The 11,315-nt window shown below is 51.8% G+C and overlaps 2 protein-coding genes across 3 annotated transcripts; one reads left to right on the top strand and one right to left on the bottom strand.

The window, feature by feature from the left end:
- The first annotated feature begins 1,974 nt into the window (after positions 1-1,974).
- On the top strand, positions 1,975-6,061 carry MANEAL (mannosidase endo-alpha like). Of its 2 annotated transcripts, XM_023762777.1 has the most exons (3): positions 1,975-2,277; positions 3,181-3,257; positions 4,526-6,061. In XM_023762777.1, exons 1-3 carry the CDS (start codon positions 2,200-2,202, stop codon positions 5,160-5,162), a joined length of 792 nt encoding a protein of 263 aa, XP_023618545.1. In that variant the 5' UTR covers positions 1,975-2,199; the 3' UTR covers positions 5,163-6,061. The 2 variants fall into 2 exon arrangements, with proteins under 2 accessions (XP_023618545.1, XP_014320165.1); XM_014464679.2 differs by lacking the exon at positions 3,181-3,257 and having other exon boundaries at positions 2,207-2,277.
- Positions 6,062-7,122: 1,061 nt separating this feature from the next.
- Positions 7,123-11,275, bottom strand: YRDC (yrdC N6-threonylcarbamoyltransferase domain containing). The gene is made up of 5 exons (XM_006099136.3): positions 10,868-11,275; positions 10,188-10,302; positions 9,951-10,070; positions 8,271-8,413; positions 7,123-7,971 (listed from the first exon to the last, which is right to left on the bottom strand). Exons 1-5 carry the CDS (start codon positions 11,257-11,259, stop codon positions 7,896-7,898), a joined length of 846 nt encoding a protein of 281 aa, XP_006099198.1. The 5' UTR covers positions 11,260-11,275; the 3' UTR covers positions 7,123-7,895.
- Between the last annotated feature and the right edge of the window lie 40 nt (positions 11,276-11,315).

The raw sequence follows: 11,315 nt of genomic DNA, 5'->3' as shown, positions 1-11,315 counted from the left end.
CCCCGCCGCCACCGCCCCGCACCGGGGTCCGGGTGGTCCCCCGGAACCGGCCCCCGCAGAGGCCGAGCCCGTCCCCGGGCAGAGTCTGCGGGTCTACTCGGACCTGCACGCCTTCTACTACTCGTGGTACGGGAGCCCGCGGGCGCGAAGGGGCACCTCATTCCCTGGGACCACGTCATGGTGCCGCACTGGGACCCCAAGATCTCGGCCAGCTACCCCCGCGGCCGCCATAGTCCCCCTGACGACTTGGGCTCCAGCTTTTACCCGGAGCTGGGGCCCTACAGCTCCCGGGACCCCGACGTGCTGCGGGAGCACATGACCCAGCTTAAGGAAGCCGCCATCGGTGAGCCCTCCCCACCCCTCCCCACGCGTCCCTGTCCCCCAGCCTCACCCTCTTCCTTCCTCCACCGCAGCTCCACGTGGTCCAGTCACCCGGCCTTTGGCCCCACTCACCCTTCAGCCTGGCTTCATACCCCTTCCGAGGCACCGCCGCACTTTCTATCATTCACACGCACCCACCTCTGCCTTCTGACCCCCAGCTATTCAGGCCCTTTCTTAGAGCAGACCTGCTGGGAGAGCCTGTGGAAGGCGGTTGGGCCAGAGCTGTGCCAGGTACGACTTCATGTCTGTTGGATTTCTAGGTTTGGGTAAGTGAAGCCTGGGTATCCACAAACGGATAATCCGCAGGAGTCTTGCATTCAGAGTAGCGCCTGGCGTGGCCGCTGCCTTCATACCAGCTACCGGGGAGAGCAGCAGCCCTCCCTGCGCCTGCTGGCTGCGGGAAGGACAGTTTGTCCAGGTGCATGATGGGCCCTGCTCTGCAGCATGGAGCCGGGATCTTCCCTTAAAGTACTCTGCTTGAGAGGAGGTCCGGGAGCCTCCTGGAGGCAGGCTGGGCGGGAGGCCCACCTGTTTCAGATTTTGTCATTGAATTCCGCTGGATTTTACAGTCCATTTCAACTTATCTGGAAACGGTGAGTGAGTGAGGGAAAACCCTGAATGCCAGAGACATTGGGGGAGGTGTTCACAGATATATAACACAACGCCTGTCCCTCGGATTTTACAGTCTAGAGTGGCAGACAGGCTAGACAAATGCTGTTTCCCACCAGAAGAATCAGATGACCTCTCTGTTCAGGGCTCTTCTCCCTTCAGGACCCAAGAGGTGCCCCTCTCTTCCTGGGATAGGACTGTGCCTTCCGGGTGGGTGTGGCATTGTCCACCCATTCCCTTTGTTCTACTTGCTAATATCAGCAAAAGCCGGGACCCTACCCAGGCTTTTCTCAGGCTCCTGCCAGGCCTGATGCGTTCAGCTCGCCCCGGACGCTGCGCTTCAGCACCGTGGGTGAGGACAGCTCCAGGACCCAGGCTCCGGAATCTGATCCGCAGGAAGTGAACCTGGCAGGAGCCTTGCTCTAAGGCAGCGGTTCTTTTTTTTTTTTTTTTTTTTTTTTTTAAATATATTTTATTGATTTTTTACAGAGAGGAAGGGAGAGAGATAGAGAGTTAGAAACATCGATGAGAGAGAAATATCGATCAGCTGCCTCCTGCACATCTCCTACTGGGGATGTGCCCACAACCAAGGTACATGCCCTTGACCGGAATCGAACCTGGGACCTTTCAGTCCGCAGGCCGACGCTCTATCCACTGAGCCAAACCGGTTTCGGCAAAGGCAGCGGTTCTTAACCTGTGGGTCTCGACTCCTTTGGGGGTCGAACGACCCTTTCACAGGGGTCGCCTAAGACCATCGGAAAACACATATATAATTACATATTGTTTTTGTAATTAATCACTATGCTTTAATTATGTTCAATTTGTAACAATGAAATTGGGGGTCACCACAACATGAGGAACTGTATTAACCCCTTGCGGTCCAATTTTATTTTTGGAATTCAAACAGTCTGGTCCAAATTAATTGACAGGATTGAATGTTGAACTGGTTTGCAGTGTCTCAGCCTCGACGTTGGACCTGCTCCTAGTGCCTGGTCTGTCGAGTCAGCCTCCACGTTGGACCGAAAAGGGTTAAAGGGTCGCGGCATTAGGAAGGTTGAGAACCACTGCTTAAGGTTTCATTCAGAAACCATTTTGCAGTTGGAGGTGGTCTGCGAGGAAACAGATCTCTGGTGTGGGGATGCTGTGTGTCTCTGAAGTAGCTTGTGTTGTGTTTCAGGCGTCCTGGTCCTGTCCTGGTATCCACCTGGCATGGCTGATGATAATGGGGAACCCTCTGATGACCTGGTGCCCGCCATTCTGGACACCGCCCATCAGTACAACATCCAGGTGAGTCTTCAAGAAGAGATCAAGTGCCCTCTGGCCCATTCTGGAGATGTTCCCTCTTCTGCCCATAGGGATAGTGCCTCCACCCAAGTTCTTGGCATGAGCCCGGCTATGGCAAATAAGTAGCAAGTGTGGTGTTGGGGGTGGGGTCCTAATAAATACTGCCTATGTCACTCAAGTTTTCAGTTCTGAAAAAAAGTTGGGAAAACTAAATATAGGAAAAATGATAAGCTAAATATCAAAATAATAGAGTTTAAGTTGGAGACCCTGACGCTGGAGAGGGCAGGCAAGAACCAAATGGGCCCACAAACAATTCCAGCCTCAGCTTCCTTCTGGGAGGCAGTGCTGGGCCTCAGGGAGCAGAGCACACCTGTTCTCAGCAGGTAGGCTTACTTTCAAGAGGAATGAGGGAGCTGAGCTTAGCATATCCGGTTATTTTCCCCAAATGTACCAATTAAATAAGTCATTCTCCTCTCCTGTGCAGAACAACGATGAAGAAGAGCCTCACTCCCATTCCTGAGCCCATCACCAACATGCATAATAGGTCATAGCACATTTCCCATTGACATAGCTTCAGTATAATTCTTCCCACAGTTTTAGGTATCAAATGCCAATCACTTGAACTGGCAGATAAGTTGAAACCTATTAGCCATCCTGCCACAGCCCAACAGAATGACTCTCCCCCTCCCCCCAAAAAAGTGATGCCCAGATGTGGGAGGTGGGCAAACTTCTTGCCCCTCTTTCTTGGCCCTGAGAGCAGTGGCTGTTTTATGTCTATAGTGCCCACCATTGCCGGGCCCTCTCCTGAACTCAGCCTCTCCTCTAGGCCATTGTTGGAGCATCAGCCTTATAGGTTGTGACCCCTGGACAGATAATCACGTGACCAGTATCTCCTATCTGTGGCAGGTGGCCTTCCACATCCAACCCTACAAGGGCCGGGATGACATCACACTGCATGACAACATCAAGTTCATCATTGACACGTAAGGCTGCTCTGGGGCATGGACTTTGGTGGGGATCAAAATAGGAGTAAGGATAGGTTTGGAGGGGCAGGTAAAGAGACACACGGGCAGAATGCCTGTGTCCCAGCAGTTATTTTATAGTAAGAGAGTATTGGGTTTTAGAATCAGCAACCTAGATTTGAATTTTGATTCTGCAGCCTCCAATCTGTAACAAAGGCAAGCCTCTTTTTTAAAAAAAATGTATTAATTTCAGAGAGGGAGAGGGAGAGGTAGAAACATCAATGAGAGAGAATTATCAATTGGCTGACTCCTGTATGCCCCACACTGGGGATTGAGCCCGCAACCTGGGCATGTGCCCTGACTGGGTATTGAACCATGACTTCCTGGTTCATAGGTTGATGCTCAACCACTGAGCTACATGGCAAGCCTCTTAATGTGTGAGTCTTATGAGAGTTACATGAGTTAATATATGTGAAAATGGCTTGTACAGTGCTTGCACATCATTCATTCAAAAACATTTATTGAGTGCCTTGAGTTGTCGAGGCACTGTCCTAAGCCCGTTGTACGGTAGTAGGTAGGACTAGCAAAGTTTGCATTCTAGTGTATGTGGGGGGTGCGGTGGAACAGAGTAGTTACACACACAAAAATCAAATAGTGATCCATACTATGGAAGAGTAATAATAAAGGATAAAGCAGGGTGTTGTTTGCTAGAGTGTGTCCAAAAAATATTTTAGAATGGGTGGTCAAGTGAGCTCTCTGAGGAGATGACATGTGGGCTGACACCTAAATGAAGAGGCAGCTCTGCGAAGATCCGGGACGGCAGAAATTCCAGGCAGAGGGCTGTCAGATCCAAAGGTCATAGTTTGGGACAAGTTTACTGCTAGAAAGGCCAGTGTTGCCAGAGTGTAGAGATAGATGGGATAATAGCAGGAATGGAAGTGGGCAGGGCCAGATCAAGTAGGCGGGGCCTTGCGGGTTTTGGAGCAATCAGATCTGATTTAGACTTTAAAAAGAGAACTGATTATAAGGAGGTAAAATTGGGAGCCTGCAGTCCAGATGAAAGGTGATGTGGCTTGGCCTGGGGCAGGGAGGTGAGGCTTGACTAAAGGAATGACAAGGCTGGGGAGAGACGGGAGGGAGCTAGTTCTTGCTTAGAGGCATGACAATCCAATTATGGAGACTGGCTGGATCCAAAATTGTGCTTGGGCATCCGGAAAGCTCTCGTCCATGGCTGGTGACACAGCGGTGCTGGCTTCTGCCACTCAGGTGCTTCTTCCTCTGCTCCTCAGGTATGGCTCCCATGGTGCGTTTTACCGCTATAAGAACAGCATGGGAAAGAGCCTCCCACTCTTTTATATCTACGACTCATACCTGACAACCCCCGAGGCCTGGGCCCATCTCCTGACACCAAATGGGCTGCACTCAATCCGCAACACCCCCTATGATGGGGTCTTCATAGCGCTGCTGGTGGAGGAGGGCCACACCCATGACATCCTGGCCGCCGGATTTGATGGCATGTACACCTACTTTGCCTCCAATGGTTTCTCCTTCGGCTCTTCCCATCAGAACTGGAAAGCTGTGAAGAACTTTTGTGATGCCAACAACCTCATGTTCATTCCCAGTGTGGGGCCTGGGTACATTGACACTAGCATCCGGCCCTGGAATAACCACAACACGCGGAACAGGGTCAATGGCAAGTACTACGAGACAGCCCTGCAGGCAGCCCTGACAGTGAGGCCCGAGATCGTCTCCATCACCTCTTTCAATGAGTGGCACGAGGGCACCCAGATTGAGAAGGCCATTCCCAAGAAGACGCCAACTCGTCTGTACTTGGACTACCTGCCTCATCAGCCCAGCCTGTACCTGGAGCTGACTCGCCGCTGGGCGGAGCACTTCATCAAAGAGAAGGAGCAGTGGCTGATGTGAGGGGCCCGAGGTGCTGATGTCCCCGCCTCACTGGAATACTGTCTCCATGTGGGGCTCAGCCGAGGGTGTAGGCACTCGCCGTCCCCTTATCAGCAGCTGGTGCCTCTGGGTGGGCCATCAGGCCTGGGCCCATGGAGGAACAGAGCCTGTTCCTCAGGCAAGTGGTTCTGGGTTGCTCTGCAGCGACAGGAAACGGCAGTGCTGCAGAGGGAACTGTAGAGGCTGGCAGGTGACTGGATGTAGCCCAGGGAAGCTTCACATCCTCAGAGACACTGAAATAATCCCTCTGGCTTTGAACCCAGCAGGTTGCTGTGGTGTGGTGGAGTGGCCAAGCCACTGCTCTAGGAAGGGTGTCGGGGTTCTGGGCTAGCATGCACCCTGCTCCCTTCTGCCACCCCTGCCCTCTCTTCAGGCCTCCTTCCCACATTGACCATCTTGTCCAAGTTAGGGAACCATACTTGAGACTTTCTAAAAGGGAAATTCTAGGTTTAAGCTATTTCCAATAGATTCCTGAACCCAATTTTCAGGAAATAATCCTGGGCACTCACACATTAATTCAACACAGACTAACACCACTTTACTACCAGGAGCAAATGACCAGAAACGGTTCATCTTCCTTACAGGACCCAGCTTCCCTCATTTGGTATGGCCTTATAGCTGGTGCAGAAGCACAGCTATAGGTTTTACTTTTGCAGTTTTACCCACTGCTGGGCATTCTGTTTTCCCTAAGAAAATACCTCTGTGCTCAATCCTCCGTTTTCCCAGATGAACATTTAGCTTCAGGGAGAGGACTAGGACTTCCCCCTCCCTTTAGCTGCCTAAATGGAATGAGGCCCATTCACTAGAGCCATTTTCAGTGCTACTGTGATTTGTATTATTAAACAATGTGGTCTTCTCAAGTAAGCATTCCTCTTGCTCTCTTCAAGACTTCACAAATTCTGGCCCTGTAGTCAGATTTGGAGACTGACATGAGGGATGACTAGTGTTAGCACAGTGGAGAGGGAGGTTGCTTAAGAAATTAGCAAGATTGCTGGAGGGAATATTTAACAAACCATTGGTTCTTTACAAATAAACTAATGTGCTAACTGCAAAGACACTCAAAGCAGGCCCTGGGACACCTTTTTGGCAAATTATTAGGATCTACTTGAAAATACAGTGGGGCCTTGACTTACGAGTGTCCCGACTAACGAGTTTTTCGAGATATGAGCCGTCTCTCAGCCGATTTTTTGAGTTGTGAGCTAAAATTCGGGTTATGAGCCAGCTTCAGATATCCCACCACTAGTTGGCGCAGCGAACGTCACAGTGAACGCCACATCAGCCCAGCATCACGTGTCTCACTCGTTCACTTTTTGATTTGACATACAAGTAATTTGAGTTACGAGCTCCGTCACGGAACAAATTAAACTCGTAAGTCAAGGCCCCACTGTATGTACATTGCAAACCACTATATTGAAAAGTTTATGGGCTCAAGAGTGAATCCCAATTCTGGGAACTGGGATGCAAGGCAGAGGGGAGGTAGTGGGCCCTACTGGGTACCACAAGGACTCCCAGTTGCAGTGAGGTAACTGATACTAAACCCCACTGATGGACGGGGTAGGCCTGGTCACCTGCTTGTGACTTAGTTGGGGAAACCAAGGCAAGCAGGGACAGGTGAAAAGGGCTGGATGGGGTGACCTGTAATTTACAGAAGGGGTAACACTGAGGCCTCATTTCACAAATATACAATTTGAAAAATACCAAAAGCATGGCAGTGCTCCAGGGGATGGGGGTAGTAATTCTCACATCACTGATGGCAACCGGATTCAGTTCTCGAAGGCTAATCTGTATCAAGAGCCATAAAAATGTTCATATACTTTGACCCAGTAATCCTACCCCAAGGAAATAATTCAAAGAAGAAAAACAAACCATTTTCAAAGATGTCTAATAGAAGCATTATTTCCTATGAAAGAACAAGTTCAAATGCCCAACAATAACTATGTTTAATACATGGTATACATATGAATGCAGATAAAGGCTGCTGAGTGGACACTAGGTTTAAATAATGGTATCATTATAATGTATTTTATGAATAAGAAAAAAGGCACTGTCTGAAGATAGATATTTATTTTCCTATACTCTTTAATTTGGATCCCCCACCCCACTCCCTGCCAACCGAGCTGACTTCCCACCATTAGTAGAAAGCGACGACCCTCTGCCAGGCAATGCAGCATGCCGCCCCACCAGCCCCTGGTTCAGAGGAAAGTGTGTTTGGCCTGTTACTCTACAGTCTTTATGTTAACCTGGTTCCAGCTTCAGGAGCACACAACTCAAGCCTTTGGTCACTTGAGTCCTTTAAACAGCACCAACTGGCACTCTAGCTTATTTGGACCTTAAATGCCACCAACTCTCACTAGATTCCAAATGTTATTTAAATTATATATCAAGAATTTTTTAAAAAAAAAAAGAGAGGGAAAGAAGAAGCTTATTAGAATAAGAGCATCCTAGGAATGTTCTTAAAGTCTCTATTCAGCTTTAGGCTGACATATGAAATTATAGACAATAAATATAGCCCCCTTCCCCAGGAGTGAAGCTAAACCAGCTTCTGGGGCCTGTTACAGTGCTCATAAAGATAAACTGCCTTCAAAGTCAGACTAGTGACGCTGTGGCCCCAGTGGCCTCTCAAGTGAGGCGTTGCCATCCACTGGTAGACAAGAAACGTAGTGTCCAGCATCAGTCCCTGGGCACTCCTGCCTCTCAAGTCTCAGCAGGATCCCTGTGAGGGAGCAGCCCGTACTTCCTCTGGAGGACATCCGTAGTGTTTTCCAGGGCACTGAGGAGGAAATGAGGACAGTTAAGAGTCTGACTTCTCAAAGCCCACCAGAGTCCAGTGATCAGGGAGCTCTAACTCTCTGGTCTTACTGCACTCTGTTCATCAAACCCTTGAAGAATCCTTTCGAATCCTGAAAGAAACAGCAACCACCAGCAAACTTAGTCTCACTCCACCCACCACTTCTCCAAAATAAAGGTTGTCAGGGCAAGAGAGTGTGACAACCTGCATTTTGTCAAGGCCACTTTTGCATTCCCAACCTCCCTCAAATTCTGTCCCCACAGCATAGGAGACAGACTCACCAGCCTGCACGAATGATGCCAAACTTTCCAGGCACAGACAAGTCAACCACAGTTGAGCCGAGGCGACACTTGGGGCTCTTGCCATCCCCAATTGGCCCCCCATCGATTACCAAGGACAGCTGAGGCCAGAGGTCCTGGAACTCCTAAGAAGAGGGAGAGGAAGAGCATGGACACTAACCCCATGCAATGTCGTCACAGTGCAGGCAGGGTTCACAAGACAAAGGCTACACAATCCCAAACCAGGAGGCACATTCCTATAAGAGGGGAAGGAACCTCAATTAATTAAGGTCAGCTATGCTAAGGACACTACATCCTATGAGGTTTGAGGTCCCCTCCCCCACATCAGCACCCCAAGTAACATCTATCTAGAGCTCAAAGAGTATCTTGCTGTGCCAGGAAGAAATTCCATACATCATTTCTGTTGGGGAGTTGTAAGCACAATGACTGGAGTCCAAGGTGGAAGCCCAAAGGGATGGGCTCTACCCTGGAATTTCCTCCAAATCTCGCTATGACCACATTCAAGTTACTTTATCTACGGCTGTAAAATAAGGGAGCTGGACAGATGCTCCCTAAGGGTCCCTCCAGCTCTAGCACTCCGATCCTGGATCTCAGGGGAACTGTGGATCACGGTACGGAGAGGAAACGGGGTGGACTCTGTAAGTGCATGCCACCAACACTCAATCCTTGGGCTACGGGAAGGGTACTCCCTTCTTAGCTACAGCATCGCCCACTCCCCCTCATCCCTGCCCTCACCCCTTATGAAGATGGGCCTGGGAATTGGGAATGGGGGAATACCAGTTGGATAGGTCAACTGTTTGCTGAGCAGGCAGGAATACCTCCCGCCATCCCCTTCCCCACCGCCTTGAGTATGGCCACCAGGACCAAGTAAAAGCCTGCAGTCTGGGAATAAGAAGGGATGCTGAGCTCTCACTTTCCCAGGCTCCTGAACCCACTCTCTAGGTCCGGGCATGGAAAACCACATCCCTTTGCTATGTTCTGCATTTAAGTTCAGTAAGAAGAAAACAGTGTGCTAAGTTGAATTTCTCTGTGTCCTCATTTGTTCCAAGCTATGCAGCTAACACAGGATTAGGATGATCCTTTGACCTGGCTCATGGCAGAGGTAAGAGTCAGGAGTCCCTGGGCCAAGTGATTTAACTTTCTGGAGCCTTAACTTCCTTTATAGCACTGTTGTAAAGACTTACCGCCTTATTCTCCAATAACTGCTACCCCTACAAGGGGAAAAACAATTATACTTATCATGTTTCTTATTAAAAAGACTAGAGGCCCAGTGCGTGAAATTCGTGCATGGGTAGAGTCCCTAGGGCCTTCCTTGTTCTGCACCGCCCCCTGGTGGTCAGTGCACGTCATAGCGAGTGGTCAAATTTCTGGTTGGTCAAACTCCCAAGGGGACAATTTGCATATTAGCCTTTTATTATATAGGATAGAAAGAAAAGACTCATCATCCCTCCTATGCCCCCTTCTCAAGCTTTGTAATAAAACCTTTCCAAGATTCTTTACCTTGGATTTCCCCCAACTCAACCCCTGCCAACTGGGCAGACTTCCCATCATTAAACTCTCCTGTCGGGCAATTCCAGCAAACCACCAACCCCACTGGTTCAGAGAAAACTGTGTTAGGCCTGACGACATTCGGGGATGGAACAACAACTAGGTAACTCTCACCTCCACATTCAGAGAACTGGGCTGGGAGCTGAGGTTGGCACTGGTGAGAGCAAGTGGCCCCCCAAACATCTGGGCCAGGTCCTGCATGAAGGCATGGTCAGGAATCCGGATGCCTACAAGCTATGAAGCAGGGAGAAAGGGGGCCATGAGAAAGGATGGAAGGAGTGGGTTACGGGTCCAGCCTGGGTCCGTGTGAAAGCCCAATGGGAGGGAGACACGAGAGAAAATTCGACTCACGGGAGTGAAGGGGTTCAGGTCCTTGTTGAGCTCCGCCGAGCGTTCCATCACCAGGGTCACTGGTCCTGGTAACAGGTCGTTGAGGAGCCCCTCGGGTACGTTCACATGACAGTACCTGGTAAACAAAGGGGCACAGCTCTACCCACGAATGAAGGGCACTGCTGGTCCCGGTCCAGACTCTAGCAGATCCAGAAGAGGGGGCCCTCGGGGCTACAGCGGGATCCATGCGTCTTCCCTCTTCACCTACGAGCCTGAGCAGAAGCCTGGGCTCCGGAGAAGCACCCCAAGCTTGGGGCCCACACGCCTCGGTCTCCGAAACTACAACGGCTGCGCGGCTATCCCGTCCGAGTTTTATTTCCTCTTCAAAGCCCTCCCGGCTAAATTAAGCTACTGTTTCCTTTTCCTTTTCCCTTTAACCGTGGGCGTTCCCCGCCCCGCCCCCATCAATCACAGCAACGCCAGAAGAGGGGCCTGGCCGGCCTGGTTCGTGGCGGCGCCGCAGCCTCTCGCCGAGGGCCTGGCCGACGTGAAGTGGCCGACACATATTTCCAGTTCCGGATTCCTGGGCGAGCCGGCAGGCCCCTCCCGCTCCCGGCGCCTCAGTCTCCCAAGCCTGTCACCGGAAGCCCCTCCCGCGGAGCCGCCCCCAGCGGGGCCGGGCCGGGCCGGGGAAGCCTTACCTGTAGACGTCGACCACGCGGCCCAGGCACACGGCCAGCGGCTTGGCCTCGCTGCGGCCCTTGAGGCGGTACACGGCGTCCAGTGCCGCCGAGCAGCTCGCCGAGCACGCCAGGCCGTACAGCGTATCGGTGGGGACGGCCACCACGGCGCCGGAGCGCAGCTCGCCCACGGCCGCCCGCAGCGCCTCGGTCCAACCGGCGCGCTCCGGGCTTGCGGCCCGCACGGCCCCGTTCCCCGGGAGCCGTAACAGCCGGGCCCCCGGCGCCGCCCGAGCGGGGCCCGGAGGGCGGAGGAGGCGGCCCTTGCGGGCGGAGCCCGCCGGCCCCTCACTCAATCCCACGCTGGCAGCCACCGCGGCCCTCAGTCCCCTGCACGGACGCGCCGGAGACATCCGTCCAGGCCTGCTTCCGGGAGGAAGTGACGCACCCAGCCAGCTTCGGTCCGGGA

Source organism: Myotis lucifugus, unplaced genomic scaffold (genome assembly GCF_000147115.1).
Source record: "Myotis lucifugus unplaced genomic scaffold, Myoluc2.0 scaffold_260, whole genome shotgun sequence".
Taxonomy (NCBI): Eukaryota; Metazoa; Chordata; class Mammalia; order Chiroptera; family Vespertilionidae; genus Myotis; species Myotis lucifugus.
Note: the sequence above shows the minus strand (reverse complement) of the source record. Positions and strands in the feature narration are given on the sequence as shown.